Source organism: Amphiura filiformis, chromosome 15 (genome assembly GCF_039555335.1).
Source record: "Amphiura filiformis chromosome 15, Afil_fr2py, whole genome shotgun sequence".
NCBI lineage: Eukaryota > Metazoa > Echinodermata > Ophiuroidea > Amphilepidida > Amphiuridae > Amphiura > Amphiura filiformis.
This window is the reverse complement of record NC_092642.1, coordinates 41,829,328-41,850,687: the sequence shown is the minus strand read 5'-3', so window position 1 is coordinate 41,850,687 and position 21,360 is coordinate 41,829,328. Positions and strand designations below refer to the sequence as shown.

Genomic DNA, 21,360 nt, shown 5'->3' with positions numbered 1-21,360 from the left:
CAAGCTTTATGTAAGTTAATATGTGGGCTATCAACAGATGAAGCAAATCTGAAGCCACAAGAGCTGTCAGCAAATTTGAAAATTAACACAAGTGGGTTTTCATTACGCCTCTAGAATGTATTCCATTTTTCATAATCATACTTGAGATGTTTCATTGTGGGCCCTGTCTAGCAAGTCTGGAACCTAACAAAAAAGGTGTAGCTACAAAAACTGTGATGTGTTTCATGTTTGCTCAATTACAAAAAATTTCACCATCTCAGAACTTTTCCTCAAATATAATTTCTCTGGGAGGGGGATACATACGTAGGCCTAATAATAAATAATAAATTTGGGATTTATATAGCATTATGTTTCAAAGCGCTGTAATTTTGCTGCCACTGGTGATTTATTAGAATCGGATTGCATTTACTAGGCTGGTTGCAAACCCGGTGCAAGCCTACATGTACATAAGATTGTAACATCCACCAATTATCTGCCCAGCTCCCCAAATTTCATTGTAAGGAAGTTTTTGATAACCAAACAAAAAATCACTGATTTTGAAAGCAGGAGGAAATCAGAGATCCTGGAGAAAACCTGCAAGAGCGAACAACATGGATCAGGATAAACAAAGTGCACATACCGTCCTTGGGCATGGCTGGGGCTTGGACCCAGGACTCCAGTGGTGCAAGGTGAGGGAACCTCCTTCAACACAATTAAAATCTGTACTTTTTCTAGAGTTTTGGAAACAATCTTGAAAAATCTCTAAACCAGTTTTTTGATAATTGGTCATGTTTTTTATACTGGGACCCTAAAAAAGGTGGTGCTGTCACATTTTGCTACATCATTTTGTCTACTTATTCCTATATTTTTGCTAAAATTCATCATGAACAAATGGTTTTGGTCTTATTTTGAAGATAAATTATTAATCTAATGAATTAATAACAAATACAATTAAACAAATGTATTAATTAATTACAACAGCTTAATTAAGTTAATTAGTCAGGGATGGTGCCGGAAGTGGAGGAGCCGGAAGCGGAGGAGCTCTGTGTAATTCCAATGGGAAGTTGATGTTCATTAATAAAATTTATGCACTTTGTTGCCTAGTAGAAGTAAAAATGCATTTTGCATAATGTTAATCTGATTTTTTAATATTCTATAACTATAATTGCTAGTTAATCTTAATGAACTTAGTAATTAAGGATTTAACAAGCTTTTAATTAATGCAGTGGAATGTGGGTCATACAACACAATGGGCTTTAATTTTGCATGCATGCATATGAAATAAATTTCAATATTGTTTTATCTTTGAAATATGAAATAAATCTTCTAAAAGGTGATTATTACAGTCAAAGGATTTAATCTGATGCCATATTGATCTCTGGTTATTGTTAAATAGTTTATTGATGTAGGCTAATTGTACATGTATTGTACATGTACCTTTGTTACTAATTATTCACTTAATATTGATTTTTGGAACATCCTATATAGGAATTGGATATTTAAATTTGATATTATAGCAATTCTGTAAAATATTTTGAATATATCTTCCAAATTTAATGGCACTTAGGGAAATTTTACATAAATTAAAAAAATTAATTTACAACTTTTTTTCATACCCTGTATAACACAATGGGCTTAACAAATATAGTGCAAACTATACATTTAATGAAAGGACTAACTGTGTACATTCCAAATATCAAGTTCATTTTCCAATTTAATATACTTTGTAGAAATATTGGAGCGGTAAAGAAATTTAATTTTTCGGTATTTTTCAATGGAATCACCCTGTATATTTTTTGGTACACCCTGTATATCCATTCAAACTTTACAGATTTGCAATCATGACAATATATGCTTTCTAAAAATGTATACTTTTACTAGTTTGGGTGAAAACTTTTTGAAATATAATCAGAAATACAAAAAATGAGTTGATTTTTGACAAATTGTAAGATGTGACACAATTGGGTCCCACCTCAAAAAACATGACCAATTGCAAGTCCAAAGGTATACCAAAATGCCTGAAAATGCACCAGAACTCAACCACACACATAGTCATACCCATCCACGTAAACCCCTGGGTTCTACAAGTAGGCCCCCTACATGTATGTTATTGAGAGAGTAGGAACTAAGGCTATCCCATTTCACAGTGTTGGCATGTTCATGTATAGCAGAGCTGTCCATGGCCTACTTCACAGTATGTTCTTGAACTTGTACCATGAATGTATGCTGTAGGTGTATGTTTAACATTAATGTAACATTATATTTTGACCATACAAACATCTCAAGTATGCAGTGCCTACATCGCTGCATTAGCATCACTCATATACATTGTAGGTCACATTACGAAGTCTACAGTCACAACAAGTCATGATCGTAAGGGAACAAACCAAAAGATCCATGACGTCCTATAAACGTAACTAGTTTCGTTTCTCAGCCGACCCCCTCCCTCCCTGTCAGAAACGTAATAATGAAATGTTGAAAATTTTGACATCATAATAATAAGACACATTCTTCAGACCGATGTTTTTGTACAAACGTAATCGAGTATTTTTACCCCCTCCCCCCTAAACGAAACTAGTTTTGTTTATAGGACGTCATCGATCTTTTGGTTTGTTCCCTAAGGGAATGGCAAATAAATAATGTTTGTATAGGCGACCCCGGAGCTACGTCTCTTCCGGTCAGGAGCCGTTGAAAACAAAGCACAGCGATGACCGTGGTGACCTATACTTCTTAATTTAATATTTTTATATTAAATAATGTGACCCACTCTGACAAAACCAGGAACAAGTTACCATTTTGACATTATTTATAAGATTTTAATATAAGGTCATTTTCACGGTAAAGGGTGTAACTTTTGATTTTTAGGGTCAAAATTTCAAACCACTTAAATATGTTTCTGTTTACTGTAATCATGCATAGAAGCAACTTAAATTCCAGTAAAATAGTGTTTCAAGGCTTAAACCTTTTGATTTCTGATAAAAATTTGACATTTCCATAACATTTTGGTTAAAATCTAAGAAAAAATGTATTTTACATAAGCTCAGAAAATTATGACATGAAAGCTGGAATACATGTGAAATCCCATTCCAAAGTAAGTCAACAGATATAAGTTAAATTTTATACCATGTTTTGCTATGTTTGTAATTGCAATTTTGAAAATTTTTAACATCAAGGGTCATTTGCAATGGAAATTTCCCAACCTTAAACATATTTTTTAAGTTTTAATTGGGTTCCTAAAATAATTTAAATGTCTAACTTCATGTACAAATACTACTTGATGAAAGGAACCTCCCAGCCAAGTTTCACAGAAATTGGAGTTATTTTTTAGAATTGGCAATTCAAGCGATTTGTGTTTCGGAGGCTTCAGTTAACAACACAGGTGATCATAAAAGTAAAATATTTGGCTAACTACTACAAGTTGACATGAAAAAATAGATAAAAAATATCACAATTACCAATTTTCATGCTTTGCTTCTAAGTATTGAATTTCAGTTGTGACAAAAATTAAATTATCACAGCAAGTCATTTTTTTTTTTTCGGAGGCTTCATGTTTACAATGGTTAAACATGGCAGAAGTAGTTTTTTGAAAACAACACTGTTGGGATCATCTAAGCTGTTATTTTCTTGTGTGTATTGAATCAATGATTCTATGCGGCAGATATTGCAGATTTATAACATGATAATTTTTTCACCCATTTGTTAAGTATGGTGTTATTTGCATGTGAAGCCTCCGAAACGGGCTTTCTTGGATATCAGTATATTTTTCAAGCATTAACCATAATATCAATTTTTTTTTAAATTTATGACATTCTGCACATATCATGCAACAATTACAATGCAGATATCAATATGGAACATACCAATTTAGATATGCATAGATGATAATTAAGTTTACTGTTGTTTCGGAGGCTTCATTTGTTTCGGAGGCTTCAATTGTTAACGGAAAGTTTGTATTGGGTCCCATTTTCAAACGGTGATATATATCTCCATGATTTAAAAACAAGTGACTTGAGGATCTACTTTGCTACATTTTGATAAATAGATTGGATGAGCTCTTTTATTTATATTTGCCCAAGCTTGCTGAACAGTTTGTTTCGGAGGCTTCAAAAAGTTAACGGAAAATCGGCTCTTTGAAGTCAAGATTTTATAAAAATTTTAAAAGCTTGCAAATCAACTAATTTTTGTTACCCATTTCAAGTTAAGATATCAACTGTTATGAATCAAGAAGAAGTGAAGAAATAACCAAGAATTATGAACCAAAGCTATACCCACAAAGTTTGTTAATTGTTAACGGAAAATGAAGCCTCCGAAACGACAAATATCGAAGTCCGGTTCTCAAAAATACAGGGCTGTTCACAATTAAATCTAATGTGGCAGTGTTTACTGAACATATGACCGTACTTTCAGGATAAGAAAAATTATCCATGAACTAACTGAAGAAAACACAGGGTTTTACAAAAATGTTACTGTTTTTTACAGTTTTTCAAAATGGCAATATTAGGTACATTTAAGCCTGCTAAAACTGAACGCAGTAACTCCCGAAGATGATTATGCTACCCAAGGTAGCTGCTAACTAGATGACTTATGTGGCCAAAAATCATGGAATTCTGTGGCTTTATTAGAAAACTACGGATCAAAATGTTAAAAATCCAAAGTTACACCCTTTACCGTGAAAATGACCATAAATGTAAGCATCAGACAATATTCGCTACTTGCTATCCGCCATTATGCACTAGGAGAGCCTCAAACTGGCAGCATACATGAAAGGAAGACATGATGGCAAACCTTACACAGAATGTTATATGACTGGTTCCATTCCCATTCATGTATGCTGCCAATTTAGTGCATAATTGCAGAACCTTGAAAGTAGCGAATAGCTTTAAAATGATACCAAACTTAATTGCTATTGTGAGAAATGGGCCAATTAGAAGTCTGATTTACACAGGATTGAATTGGGATTATCATAGTTCAACTCTTAATTTATTGATTTAAAAATAAACCTCTTTTTAATAAGCACTTTCAAGAATTTGAAAGTCTGCTTTAGGCCCACAGTCATATACCATGAAATTAAGAATGTCAAAATTTGAATTTTCTTATGGGGAATCTCATCTTCAGAAGTCTATACGTACTCAAAAACATGTCTGGTGACTTGTTCCAGGTTTTGTTGGAGTAGGTCACTTTCTTTTGTATAATGGTTTATCAAGTAAGTTTGTTTATTGTTATACTCCTCAGTTCATGACAACCCTGCTGAATCTGTCAGTGGATGAGTAGGGGATGGCATTATTTTTTGTTGAATTTTTTCAATTTTCCAATCCCCCAGGTATAAATTTTGATCAGCCCCTAATTACTTTGCAAGTCTACAGACAAACTTTACCCAAAAGATATTTTCATTAAGGTGTTGATTAATTTTGAAAAACAAAGAATTTTTTTTCTTATGTAATTTCTTTTCACAAGAGATAGAAAACAACAAAAGCGTATTAAGAGAATAATGATGATTATTGCAAACTTCCATTTTAATATTCAATCGAAAGCAGCCAAAAATCATCAAATTTCTAAAAAATATTGTAACAAAAATTGTGGTGGGGTGGCAGTTTCTACTGTGTGTGAAAACAAAATTACGATGAAAATTTCAAAAGGTTGCATAGTCCATGCATCACTAAAATCTATATGATCTCAACCCCAGTAGTATACAATGACCCCTAAAACAAGCAAAGCTCAAATCTTGACCTCGAGTTGTGGAACACGAGTTTTGGTACCCAACACATTCAAGTGTCATTCTGTCAATGTACATACATTGGAGATATAGAACTGTGTCCTGACAGATGAGTTTGCTTGAGATCCCAACTAGTCACTATGGACCACAATGGCCTCATCCCAATGGCAGGGTTCAATAACATCAATTAAACACTCATCATGCAAATTTGACATCAAGTTGCAGAGTATGAGTTTTTGTACCCAAATTTTCAAAGGTCATTCAATAAATGTACAACTGTATTGGGGTTAAAGAACTGCACTCTGATAGATGAGCATGTTGTGGATCCTGCAGGCATACTCTTGGACTAGATAGCAACATATGAGCGCTTGACTTTGGACTGTATTACAGATGTATCTAATAGGTGTCAACAAACAGAGAAGTGGAAAATTCCACGCTAGGATTCTATGACGTTAATTAAACAGAGGAAGCAATTGGGTACTGATGATGCTACGGTACGGTACAAAATAATACGTACGAGACATGTTATGATTGAAAACAATACTAAACAATAATAATAAAAACTGGGTCACTTCTTAAGTTTGGTGTGTCGCTGAGAATTTGAAAGTGGACTTATCAATATCAATATACCAATTTTTCAAGAAATTTGGACTCATCAATATATAACCAAACTTCAAAATTCTGATATAACAACTTTAAAATCAACCACATTTTTGGACATTTTTCAGAAAAAAATGAGAAAATTGTGAAAAAATGACTTGAGCCATCCAAAATTGGCCCAAAAAAGGGGTCATTGATATTATACCAAAAGGCCGAAAATGCTACCCATGTTTGCGACACATCCCCTTATGGTAATTTCAAGAACTGAGAAGCCCCCTGGGTCAATTGCAATCAGGATTAAATACATGTAATAAATAATGTCATTTTGGTCCACTATGTTTGACGGTCTTAAAGGGACTAATCATTTTTTATGGGCCCTATATTAATCTTTCTGAAATGACAATTTATCTCCATAAGTCCATAATAATTTACATAATAAAATAAGCATATTTTACAAGCTTTAATTCCATATAAAATGATAACATATTCTTAGATGACCCGGCTTTGTATGTGTATAGGCCCATACACAAACAAATACATACTTCTGTTTTAGGAAAAGTACAGTACAGGTAAACCATCTCTTCTGGGAAACTGAAGACCGAGTATATTCAGTATGAGTCAACTGGTTCATACTGGCCTATCTAAACCAACCCATTTAGTATCTGTCACGTTGGTACGTGCAATATTACTGCACAGTCCAGGTGCCCATGTTTTTAGCTCATACATTTTTATACAAATTCAGGATGTCATATAATTGATCATGTTCTTTACAAAAGTACAATCACCTTAAATATATTACCGGTACCAGTACATTTTTTTTTCATTTTAAATGCCAGGTGGTGTACATGAATGTCATTCTTTGCACTCATCATGCAGTTATCTCCATGTGTTATATATAAGGCCAAAAAAATTGTTTGGTTGCCCTTCCAAGACAAAAATTTGGAGAGTCGGTGGGTCGATCCTTTTTTTTTCATATGCTCTTCCTTCATTTTTCCTCCACTTTCAAAAAGGCAAGTATTGACAAATGCTTGATCATTTTATGGTAAAAAATTGTACATTTTTGGAGTGAATTTAAATGGAAATACTGCCTGTTTTTAATCAAATACCGGTATGAATAAATAACAAAAGCGAATAACAAATATAAAATGTCCCAATGATACTGTCCAAATTTAAGGTTTCTTCTAAAAAAGTGGTTGAAAAAAAAAACCTGACCCAAGATTTCTAATATTTTGGGTCGCTGAGGGCAACCAAACATATGCTGCAATCATGTGCTGCTTTAAATGCTCTATCAGATGCCAGACTGACAAATGGATCGATCAATTATGCCTACTTTATAAAATGTGACAATTCTAATTCCTAAAGGAATATAATATGTAACAAGTACTGTGCACACAAATTTATGTATATTTATGTAAATATGTGTAAAAGATAGCACTTGTCATGTCTGCATTGTACATTACTGATGGCCACTGAATGTTTAAACAAAAAAGGGCTTGATTTGTCCATGTTTGTCATTTCTCACTTTTCAATGTTCTCCATTTTCCCAATTACATGAAATAAGCGGTGTCGGCGTTACAAGATTCTGTTGCATTGTGGGAAAAATGAGCAGAGCTGTACTAAAGTTGCTGCCATTCATTGCAAACACACACAAAAGTTCCTAATTTGTGATTGCATTTCAAAAACTGCTGCATTGGTGTTCTTAGTTTCACAAGCACCTGTTCAACTTCAAGCCAAATAGTATGTCTGTATGTATGTTCTTTGTGAATGGGAGCCCATAATGGGCCATTCATGAAGGGTATGCTAACTGGCTTGTATGTGTGCACGACAAACAAAGAACATCAACTCAGTCAGCCAGGATGTCTCAAAACTACCAACTTGCGACTTTACGTTCATTTTGTGGTAGCAAGTCACATACGTGGTATTGAGACTTCCTGCCCGACAAGAGTTTGAGGTTAAAAAGTAGTTGCCGACTTGCCGGTCATGTTATAGAAGACGGTAACCGGGAGCTATTTTATGGGGTACAATTACCGAACTGGGTACAACTTGCTAGACTTGAGTCCAGTCCTCGTTTACAAAGTTTAGGGCTAGGGTTTGTGGTTGGGGAAGGGCAGTCTTGTAATGAGACTAGTAGAGTTGCACCCTACTCTGTAATCGCTCCTTTTATGGTAACCTGTAGGTAATTAAAGGAAGTGTCCGGCAATCACAACATTAGGTCTTATATGTTAGAAAAATAATTATCAAGCACGAATCACATGGTTTTATTTCAATCAAACTCATATTAACCATAAAAACTAATAAAAACAGCCGTCTCAACACGCGATATTCAAAATTCCCGCGCCGAAATGTTCTAGAGCAGTGACGCCATGGTTATTTGTGCTCATTTGTGGACAGGCTTCATTGAACTATTGGGACGCCACTGCTCTAGACAATTTCGGTAGCGGGAATTTTGAATATCGCTGCGTGTTGAGAGATGGCTGTTTTATTCGCTTTTATGGTTAATATGAGTTTGTTTGAAATAAAACCATGTGATTCGTGCTTGATAATTATTTTTCTAACATATAAGACCTAATGTTGTGATTGCCGGACACTTCCTTTAAGGGATCTAAAATGAGCGTTTATTGCTTTTCGACAGTATTTTTTGTAGGACATGAGAGCACCTCAGACCTATCGAATTGCATTCTGAATACTGAAGCATGTCTTTCTGATATCAAATAATTTTCATTTTTGAAAATCATAATATAATACAAATTTTATGACAAATTATAAAAATTTGATATTTTTCAAATTTTTGATATATAACAGTCCTCGGTAAATTATATAAATCTAATGATATATTCTAAAAGTGTATGTAGCAGGGAGGAAAAGGCGACGGTCAATTGAAAATTTTTACCTTTCATATTGAAGTTATGGATTTTTTACACAAAAAAACCTAATTTTTTTTTGGTTTTTTGGGAAAAAAATCCATATCTTCTATACTGAAAGGTCAAAATTTTCAATTGATCGTCGGCTTTTCATCCCACCTACATACACTTTAAGTATAACTCATCAGATTTACACAGTTTACTTCAAGTACCGTTAAATATCAAAAATATCAATTTATAATGATTTGCCATAAAATGTGTATTAAATTGCGAATTTCAAAAAATCAAAATTATTTGATATCAGAATGACATTCTTCGTATTCAGAATGCAATTCGACATGTCTGATGTGCTCTAATGTCCCTAAATAAATACTGTCCAAACGTTCATACCCCAGCCCTTAAAAAGAGCCAAGAGCCTGATTACTTTTTCGTTGGTGACTACAAGTTTATATTTTAATCCTGATCAAAAAGGATATGATATTTGAAGAAAAAATCAAGAACAGCTAAATTTTGTCGAGTTTTTTTAAAGGCTATTTTTGTGTACAAATGAATACAAAATCTTGTGCTATTTTGTGATACAGCTGACCTATGCTTTGAGTATGACCTAAGCCGGTTAGCCGAATGTGGGTATTTCCTTATTCTTTACTTTGTTATAAAATGAAATGGCTAAGCTTACCTGTAAAAGATTCCACATGACAGGTTTCTGATCCACATGATGGACAATGGACAGGTTTGCGGTCACTATCGCTATTCCCACTATTACTAGTACATTTAAGTAATGATGCTGATGTACTCAATGCTCTTCTACTCACGTTGCCATGGACGGTAGGATGTAATATGGACGACGATGATGATGCGGAGGATGAGAAAGTATGGTTACTACAGCAGCCTAGAATATGATGCCTGGCTTTGTTGATTGGGTGGGCTGGGTTTTGAGATATACTTCTGTGTGGACCTGCAAGGATTCAATCAATTGTCAAGTTATGAAAATTTTTTGAATACAGAATAATATTATGAGGTGTGTTGGGAAGAGTGCTTGAGCTAGCAGTGTTTGTGGTCAAATAATCAGAAAAATAGAGCCCACACTCATGCAGTAGGGCTCATTGTAATGGGTTCTATTTGTCCCCCATGTGCATGATTTTCCCTGGGAAGGGGGAAATAGTGAAAACTTATACGTATGTATATTTAATTTACCTACATGTATTATTTTACCTCTATAGTATAGAGCCTCTGCCACTACCTTTATACACAAGCAAATATTACAAGGTATACATACTATTCATATCCACAATCTGAGGCACCGTATTAAATGAAAAGCAAAATAACCATTAACCAACTAGAAAAATATGCCATGAAAGCTCCATTTTTACAATTATAAAGATGGTTAACATCATCTTACCTTTCATGTCTAACATTATTAGTTATTAGGTGAAGCGGAGGTATGGTACGGGAAATTATCGTGCGAGAAGTGTCATACTGGGTGAAGCCAAGGCTGAACCCAGTATGACACTGAGCGCACGATAATTCCGTGCACTATACCGACGCTGAACCTAATAACGAATTTATCATACCACTAAGTCTTTCTAAATATTGAAATAATTACGTTTTTAAACATTTTAATTGCTGCTATAAAAAAAATAGGAAAAACATTAAAAAAATAGATGACTGTTCACAGATTACAGATTGCGTGCATTTTACACGCATGCTTTACGCGAATCGCCTTTTATACTGCGTACCTCGCCAACACGCGTGATCGGGCTTAAGTAAATACGCTCTCACTGACAAGATATAAAGCGTAAAATACGCACTCACTGACTAGATACGAAAATATATCAGGTTAGCGGTGTTCTTTGATGTTTCCCTTAGTGGTATGATAATACCCTATAACATGACTTCACTCCAGAATTCATGTTTATTTTGGACATGTCAGAGTGTTACCATCTTAATTTTGGTAGTGGATGAGACACCGGGGAAAGAGGTACTCAAGTTTGGTCTGGGTAGGGTGTGCTAATGAAAATGTGTAAATGGATCCATCCATATTTTTACGTTTCACAAAATTTGGACCCATCGGTATATAGGCCCTACCTTAATTCAGAATATTTGACTTAATTTTATATTTTTAAACAACTTTTTTGACATTTTTCAAAAATTTTGGCTCAAGTGAGGCAAAATTGGGCTATTTTTCAAAATAAATAAATTAATATTTTGAAAAGAATGACCCATCCATATCAAAATTGGCCTAGAAAGAGGGGTCATTGATACCAAAAGGCTGAAAATGTGACCCATGTTTGCAACACATGCACATCCCTGTATGATCATTTGTACTGATTATCACCTCTGGAATAATGTCCCAGTGTGAGGAGAGGAACTTAAAAGGAAGTGGGAAGTAATAAAGGAAGTAATAAATTAAGAAGAGTACGAGAGGAAACTGTAACCAGTCACTGAGTGTAAGAGTGGTAACAGTGTTAATATAGCAAGAGGAGAAAAAAGATAGTTGAGTGAGTAGGGGTATATGCAGATTTTGTAATGAGTACACCGGAATGTTGGTTGGTACCTTCCAAATTAAAGCCATAATATTGTAACAATTGATTGTTTTAAAAATGCAAAAATTTCAGAATTGTAAATTTTCATGAATATATAATTGGAACCAGCATGAAATATGCATTAAATTTAAAATGAGCAGAAACAAGCCTAGTATAAAAGTGGTTTTTGAGATTTGAGAAAATATCTCAAATCTCAAGAATTTTAAGTTGAAGCCTACAGTCAGCATGCAGAACATTATAAAAAGATAGTCTATGTGACCACCTCTGACAAAACCAGGAATAAGTCACATTTTTTGCATTTCATGATTTGAATAAAAATGTAAGCACTAGACAATAAACTTTAAATTGATACCAAAATTACATTATATCAATTATGTAGCATCAATACTTTTCAGATGTAGGCCTACCGGTATGGATAATTTTGTAAATGATACCTTGATATTTTTGCCAAATTGCTATTCTAAGTATGGCCAATTAGTTTACTGCTTCACACAGGATTGAATAGGGATTATCATAGTTCAACTGTATTTTACCTTTCTTCAATTTTAAGTACTTTCAAGGATTTGAAAGTTGAAAGTTCACTTAATAGTCCCACAGTCATACCATGAAATTAAGAATTCCAAAATTTGATTTTTTTTATGGGAATGTCACCTTTAAAGGCCTATTAACTGGCTACTTGTTTCGGATTTTGTTGGAGCTGGTCACAAATGCAGGAGGGGAATTTCTTGAATCTTAGTTGAATTCCCATGCTCCCATGTATATACAATGGGTGTAAAACCAGATAAGATAATTGTGTAAAAGATGTGCAAAGTTCTATACTTTTTGCAAAATATTGTCAAAAAATTACTCTTCCCTCAAAACTATATTTTTGTACCGGTACATAAAAACTACACAAAGACAATAGATTTATGCAAATGATGAAAACCATATATCCGATTTGCTTCAAACTTTCAGTTCAGGCCCAAGTACTAGTACTACTATTAGCCTACATGTAGTGCCTCGTACTATAATAGATACATATAGTATACAATGTTGATTGTTGATTAGTGTACTTTGCCCTACATGTATTCTATTTCTGTTTAAAACATACTAGTATTTCTTGATTTCCAAAAAGATGCCTCATGATCCAATTCATTACTTTGTGATGTAAACATATCCTAAAAATACAGGATGTCCCATACCGTACTAGACTAGGTAGTACTTGGACCTGAACTGAAATGGAATTTTCCAACTGATCCGATAACTGCTGTTGACATTATGATACCAGATTGATAACAGAACTATATAATGACTAGGCTTGTTTATATGTAAAGCAGCATCTCTTATATAAGTCACGTAGACACAGAGTAAATACTCGCTCTGCAGACTCTAGTAATATGTATGCTGAATGATACCCACAAAAAGGTGTAATAAAATAATTACAAAACACTCTCTGACTAGACATAGACATTAGCAAATTGTAGCTGAACAGCAAATTACATGTTCAAAGGACAGATCACAGTACCGTACGGATAATGGAGTGATCCACACTTGTTTGGCTTAAAATTCATGTCGAGAGATCAGCGACACAAAGACCTAACTCCATTTTTTTTTGCGAAAATAAGATTTTGATTTCAAAATTTTCATTTACATTTAAAAGCAGATAGTTGAAAAAGGAGATTTTTAAGGCTAAAACCATACTCTGAGCTCTGAATTCATGTGGACTTGTTTCAAACTTGCTAACCACAGCTACACGTTCTATAATTTGTATTACTTGGATAAACATTGTTGATGGTTGCTATTAATTGAAATGGACTTACCTGAGAGACGACCGCAAACATGGTTAGGTTGTCCTTGTCTGCTCAATATAAACTGAATTTGCCTCACATGGCTCACATTCAACTTCAACTTGGCTGTAGTCGGCATTATAACAACAAACGTTTTCTAAGTAAGTGTTTTCTACAACTGCCTTTATTATTCCAGTAAAGGCAGAAAGAAGTCACGGTGCAATTGCAGGTCCACTCCTGGTGATCCAGTTTGATCTTTGGTATAATCTAGCATCGGGAAGAAACAGTCGGCGATGGGTAGCCCCTTTCTGACGACTGTGGTGAGATTGGAAGCTGGCACGGTTATCCTCAAGGTTGTCAAGAAAACCTGACTTTGTATAATGTACATGGACGGATCAACTTTTATAAACTGCAATCTGGAATGAAAAATCAGTGCAGGTAGATCAATTTTAACCCTATGAGGTCTGCCGATTGGCCAAAATGAATATTGTGTCCAATTTTGAACCAATCAAGGAGGGTATGCAGGCATTGAGTTTTGCAATGTGACAGGTGTGCTGTAAATCGCACGCCTGGATAACCCAAGGTGTGCTTTTAGGTGTGCTGCAAATCGCACACCTAAATAAACCAAGGTGTGCTTTTTTCAAAACTGGTGTATGACTATGATTTCATTTTCAGCTAAAACTTAGCAAAATTTTGTGACAACATACATGTCCTTTTTTAACTGGCCATGGTTAAGCTCTGGGGTAATGAATGGTGTATACTGCATAGATGTCCCTGGACTTTGGACTTATTGCTAGTGTCATTTGTAATTAATTAATTTTTTTTTTTAAGGTTTTTTTTTTGTTTTGGATTTAGAATGTCCCTAGAATGTCCCTGGAACTTTAGAATGTCCCTGGATTTTTTTTTTAAATTAAAAAAAAAATTACAAAAAGATTTAAAAAAATTATAAATTCTTGTTTAAAATGGGCAAATTTGTAACTTATGTTCACATAATAATCTATGAATGATTTTAAAATGCATTTGTTTTGTATGCTTCTTTACTTCACAAATAGGTTGTAATGTGAACATCAATTATAAATTTGCCTATTTTGAACATGAATTTATAATTTTTTTAAATCTTTTTGTCATTTTTTTTTTTTTTAATTTTAAAATATTTCCTAAGTTCCAGGGACATTCTAAATCCAAAAAAAAAAAACTTTTTTTTTTTTAGGTGTGCGAAAATCGCACCTCGGCGTATTTTCAGGCGTGCGGCGCGTGCGCGTCGCACTCGCACGCCTTAAAACTCAATCCCTGGGTATGGGTATTAAGATCATCTGCAAAAAATACAAGTCTGACTAGTATAAATTTATAGTTCAAAAGCCTAGAGTCATAATTGGCAAATGATGAGTATTTCAAGTCAGAAATGCTGAAGATGACTAGTAGTGTCCAGGGGGTTAACAATGTGTTTCTGAAAAACCAAACCATGTGCAAGTGACTCTATTCATAAGCATAGCTGAGTGGTGGGACCAGCCGGCTGCAACGCTCATTGTTTTATTGTGTCTTATTATGTCTTATCAGAGCGCTGACATATTGGAAAATGTTGCCAATCAATATTCATGAGAGTGTACATGACAACGTCCAGTTTTCGAAATTGGGCGACTTGTGCTTGGCAGGTGCGAAATACATCTGACTGGGCTCTTTAATTACGTAAGGCACAACGGCATTGATGTCATCGAATGGCTGCTTAGTGCTGATTTTAACAAATGTGTTAAGATTTATAATAATTATTATTACATTTATTTTCCTTTCTTTTCTTTCTCTGTACTTATTCTTTCCTTGGCCTACACTAACTTTATCACTCCCTCGCTATCCTTCTCTCTCTTGCCTTCTTCCCCCTCTTTCTTTTCTTTTTGTCATAGCTCTCACTCTCCCTGTCATTCCAATATGTCCTTATCTTTCTATTATTTTATTTACTTCTCATTATTTCTTTCTCTTCATTTGTCCTCTTTCTCCCTTCCTGTAGGACCCCTCATTCTCCATATATCCCTCCTCCCCTTTTCCTCCCTTATATATCCCCTCTCAAGACTTCTCACAGGGAGAATCTGCCCCCACCCCCCTTCAACCGCCGCTTATGCCAATCTCCTTAAAATAAAATGGACATTTGAGAAAAAAAACCTTTATAGGCCTACATGTATATGGTCATGTTTTTTGAGGTGGGACCCAATTGTGTCACATCTTACAATTTGTCAAAAATCAACTCATTTTTTGTATTTCTGATTATATTTCAAAAAGTTTTCACCCAAACTAGTAAAAGTATACATTTTTAGAAAGCATATATTGTCATGATTGCAAATCTGTAAAGTTTGAATGGATATACAGGGTGTACCAAAAAATATACAGGGTGATTCCATTGAAAAATACCGAAAAAATTAAATTTCTTTACCGCTCCAATATTTCTACAAAGTATATTAAATTGGAAAATGAACTTGATATTTGGAATGTACACAGTTAGTCCTTTCATTAAATGTATAGTTTGCACTATATTTGTTAAGCCCATTGTGTTATACAGGGTGTGAAAAAAGTTGTAAATTAATTTTTTTAATTTATGTAAAATTTCCCTAAGTGCCATTAAATTTGGAAGATATATTCAAAATATTTTACAGAATTGCTATAATATCAAATTTAAATATCCAATTCCTATATAGGATGTTCCAAAAATCAATATTAAGTGAATAATTAGTAACAAAGGTACATGTACAATACATGTACAATTAGCCTACATCAATAAACTATTTAACAATAACCAGAGATCAATATGGCATCAGATTAAATCCTTTGACTGTAATAATCACCTTTTAGAAGATTTATTTCATATTTCAAAGATAAAACAATATTGAAATTTATTTCATATGCATGCATGCAAAATTAAAGCCCATTGTGTTGTATGACCCACATTCCACTGCATTAATTAAAAGCTTGTTAAATCCTTAATTACTAAGTTCATTAAGATTAACTAGCAATTATAGTTATAGAATATTAAAAAATCAGATTAACATTATGCAAAATGCATTTTTACTTCTACTAGGCAACAAAGTGCATAAATTTTATTAATGAACATCAACTTCCCATTGGAATTACACAGAGCTCCTCCGCTTCCGCTCCTCCACTTCCGCACCATCCCTGACTAATTAACTTAATTAAGCTGTTGTAATTAATTAATACATTTGTTTAATTGTATTTGTTATTAATTCATTAGATTAATAATTTATCTTCAAAATAAGACCAAAACCATTTGTTCATGATGAATTTTAGCAAAAATATAGGAATAAGTAGACAAAATGATGTAGCAAAATGTGACAGCACCACCTTTTTTAGGGTCCCAGTATAAAAAACATGACCATATACTTACATGTATATATGCAGTGATTACCATTATAGAATACTATAAAATTTGGACCTGGCAGCTAATACATTATGATGTGTAGTCGATCAGCCGAGCAATGGTACCACTTTACACATGACTGCCTTAAGACAGCATTCAAGAACTCGCCCCGATTTGACTGACACGAGCGTGAAAAAAATATTTGAGGGTGAAAATAACAATAAAACATATGCTTATAGGTCATTTCTGGGGTAAAATTGTCTGTAGTTTCTAATTTTACCACTTAAAACCTTGTACCTAGTATAGTTTTTGAGAAAAATAGTGATTTTGGGTCATTTTCGCGTGACAAAATTTTGGAGCCTTCATTTAGAATCACTGATTATACCCATTTAACCTTTAATGATGATCCATTTATCACTTTTATTCATTAATTTAGGGTAGTACTTTTCAGTCAAAACCATTATTTTCCATATTGATCATTTATTTTTCTTGTAATGGTCACTGGAAATTGACATTTGCCGTGACAAAAGATTCACGAAAAAACTCAATTTTTGGACGACAAATGGCTTGTAACATTCATAAAATTTGATCAGAAGGTACTACAAAGAAGATTTACCCCTCATTCTATTCAGCATTTAATAAGCTAAATGCTGATAATAATTTTGTATTTATTATTGTTTATAAATATTCAGAAAAATCACAAAATGTAACCCCTACCCCTTAATTTTCAAGGGCGTGAAAAAAATACATGCGTTTGTTAAAAAAATCCAGGCTTTTTTAATAATCAACCTATGGACTTAAAATTCAAACTTGATGTGCCCAAGATACTTGGCTATAACAAGTTTGAGTTATTGGTGCTCACTGTCTATATCAAAAAAGCCTGGATTTTTTTAACAATCTGATATGCCCATTTTAGAGCCCTGGACACACTTTTTCGTATAGGAAATTGCCATAGGAATTTTGGATTTTGAAAACGAAAGCACTGTAGGTATTTTTGACTTCAGATTCAGATTCTGCACAAAATTTCACTACAGAAAAAGTGTATTTTATTGTTTTAGCAATAACTTTACTTTTTGGCAAATTTGTCAGTCAAACCGGGGTGACATTTCGAACCTTGTCTTAAACACATGACTGTATTGTTGTCACTTATTTATATTTGCCTGTTGGGTAAAGCGTTTATATGATATCAAATCAGTGACCAATTTAATGGCGGTACCCCTAAATTTTTGTTTTTCAAAAAAATTATTTTTTTTTTTTTCTGTTATTTATTTTTTCAGCTTTGGAGTGTCCCTGGACCTAGACCTAAGATCATTCATGGTTGATTTAAAAAAAATAAATTGCAGGCCTAGGCTATGTGTTTTGAATAAATACTCATGTCATACTCTATTATTAAATGATTTCAAAATGCACTAGTACGGTACCTCCCCCTAGTCAAATTCGCTGAAGCATGACACCGTGAAAAGCAATGGAAGTTCAACCTTAAATACAGTCGATCACGGCAGGCGATTACATCAAAAATGTTGCTAAAATCACACTTCAGTAAAATTTTAGACTCTCTAAAATTAGGTAAATCTTGCTCAAAAGAAATAACTTTCATTCACATTTCAACAATATAACGGAATAAATTACCTCCGGTGCAAAAATTTGTACCGCTGTTCGACCGAATACTATACAATGTTATAAACGATAGCAACGCACTCTAGCATCGAATGCGTATTAATAAACTATCCATGTATCAATTCTTGAGTAAAATATCATGGCTTTAACTTCAGACTAACTTAGGCTGCAGTCTGAGCAGTGAGAACAAGTCCTACAAACATCATGAGAACGTTTGGTTTTGAAAAACCTACAACTACCATGACTACTACCAGCAATGACCTGTACGAATTTTAGTCTAAAAAAGTCATAAAAATCGTGGCTGGTACTCACACACTGCCACTGGTACTGTAGAGTTGTATTATAGTCTAGTTTATTTAGACTTTACTCATCATGATTTACGTTTATCCATAGAAAAATTTAAATCCATAAAATACCTTTAATGTTTATATACAATATCCACCGCCAATGCAGACACGTACACAAACACATGCTTTACTTTGGCCCACATCTATTGATCTTATATGCAACCCATTACATAATTAATTCCTCAGTAATTTTCCTTCGACTTGGAATTTCCCTGCAGGTCGAAGGTCGTCGTGAAAATATAAAGCCGGTAACGTACAGTGAACGTACATGTAAGCTTACCCGAACAATGACCTGGCCTGGAGGCGTCTGATTTCTGATCGTGCACTTACCAAAATCTGTTTAAAAATCAAGCCCTTGAATCCTTCAGATCACATTATTTTCTGTCTAGCCACCAGAGAAGATACTCTTTCCTAGCGTGCGATTAAAACCGGTAGCAACCTGTATTGCAGCCGACAGCTGAAAATATCAATTTGCATATGTCTCAAATTTCGCAATCAAAACAAACATACGTCATCACGCGTCACAATGTGTTTCTAGATATTGCTTAATCATTTAGGGCCTAGTCACAATATATCCAGGGTTCAAAAGAAATACCCCCCTAAAATTACAAAATATTTAAATTCTTTGCATAAGGCCGTGTAAAATTAATATTTTGGTTCTCGTCCCCTCCCTCCAAAATTACTGGGATTTGTCTGATTTTTTTTTTTTTTTTTAGATTTTTCAATTTTTTTAGTCTTTGGAATGATTTATGAAATCTTCATAGGCCCCCCTACATATAAATAAGTTTATTAGAGAACAAGCATCACTTCCAAGTCTTTTTGTGGTACTCTAGGGGTTTATCCTCAGAATCTCACATTTGAAAAAAAAAAAAAAAGGCCTCATCGTTTCCTCGAGCACTGTTGGAGAAGACCGAAAACTACTGACAATGCTAATTTTACATTGGAAAAAAAAACACACAAAAAAACACACCTCCCTCCCTCATCAATTCATGAAAATCCTCTGGACGAGAACCAAAACATTAATTTTATACGGCCTAAAGGCTACATTTTGTTGATTTGAAAAATTAAAAAAAAATATGAATAGAGGAATCGTTATCAGGGAATTTCTACACTCCCAAAGTTGCCCCATTTCCAAAAACAATTTCTTTAGTCAAAAATAATCACATTTTCCAAATGATGATGCTTTCAAAAAAGTCCAATGCGGCATGTCTCTCCTTGCCGTCTAGATTTTAAAGGCGAGTGGTTAATCACTCGCTAGCATGATGCTAGGCGAGTGGTCGAATATCACCTTTCTGTCTCTGATCCCTCAGTTACCAACCATGATACAAAATAATGATTCGCTGAAATGTAACATAACTTGAAATTTTTAATCAACAATTTTCAGATAATTGACTTTTAGGCCTAGGCCTATATGAAAATAAGTTTGGTCAAATTGAAAAAGTTGTGAGGGCGGGTGACGGGAAACTAATCATTTCATTACATAGGCCTTATATTTGACACAAATGGTGAACATTTCATCTGTTAGGCCTAATGGTTGGTTAGGCTGAAGCATCTTGATCTAAAGTGAAGGAGCGGCGTAGGCTTCTGTGAGATTTTGGCCCGAAATTATGTTCTAGGAGGCTAGGAGCAGATGCTCCTGGATCATGAATAATCTGGCGTAATATTCTAAGTCCAACATGCTCCAGGAGCATATGTTTTGAATGCTGCTCCAGGAGCATATATCGGGCCAAAATCTCACCGAAGCAAGCAGGCCCGTACGCAGGATTTCATTTGGGGGGGTGCTGATTTCGAAAAAGTGGACTTTTTTCCCTGGGGGGCGATTTTGTGAAAAGTGAACTTTCTTTCCAAAATTTGTACCTATTTTGTCCAAAAAAAGCGTTAAAATAAAAAAAAAACCTGAAATTGTGGGACTTTTTGTATACTTTTCCACATAACATAACATAACATGCACCCCCTCCCCAAATTTGGAAAAAAACATCCATAGTCAACCGATTTCGTGGCAAGTTAAACTTTGAAGACTTGAAAGACCATGCCATCAGACAATCCCTTTAAAAAGGGATGTACCGGCAAAAGGATGAATTACAATGAGTAACATTAGATTTCGTTTTTAAAATATAAATATACAGTAAACAGGGATTGCCTTTTGAGGAGAGCGAGAGCAATCACTCTCTACTGCTCTCCTAAAATCTGATAGAGGAGAGTGATTTTTAGCTCTCCTTGGTTTTACCATTCTCTCTTACATTCTATTGTAAATGGACTAAAACTGCTCCCATTGAATGCTCCAGAAGAGCTACGGTATTTAATACTCTCCTGCAAATTCCAAAAGACAGTCCCTGAGTAAAAATAATTTTTAAGTGTAAAGGTTATGGTTGTATTTTGAGTCAAATTCCATTTGTTGCTATTCTCTCAAAATCAGTCTTTACGTTGTTACATAAATTTGAAATAAGATGAAATAAATTCCAAACATTTAATAACATTTAGCACCAAATGTGATCATTTGGTACCAAACGTGATCATTTGATGTGATTCCTTTCTACATCCTTAAGAATTTCGGAAGCTAATTCATTAGCGAT

General features: G+C 34.2%; 1 protein-coding gene across 2 annotated transcripts in view; it reads right to left on the bottom strand.

Annotated features, from left to right (window-relative positions):
* The window catches only part of LOC140171654 (ATP-dependent clpX-like chaperone, mitochondrial), a 42,180-nt gene extending 22,935 nt beyond the window's left edge, over positions 1-19,245 (bottom strand). Inside the window, exons 1-3 of one of the 2 annotated variants that reach the window (XM_072194947.1) lie at positions 19,068-19,245; positions 13,496-13,878; positions 9,830-10,108 (exon numbers count right to left, since the gene is read on the bottom strand). In XM_072194947.1, the coding sequence (XP_072051048.1) occupies positions 9,830-10,108; positions 13,496-13,601 (385 nt within the window). In that variant the 5' untranslated portion in view covers positions 13,602-13,878; positions 19,068-19,245. The remainder of the gene's footprint in view (positions 1-9,829; positions 10,109-13,495; positions 13,879-19,067) is intronic. The other variant, XM_072194946.1, reaches the window with a different exon arrangement.
* Between the last annotated feature and the right edge of the window lie 2,115 nt (positions 19,246-21,360).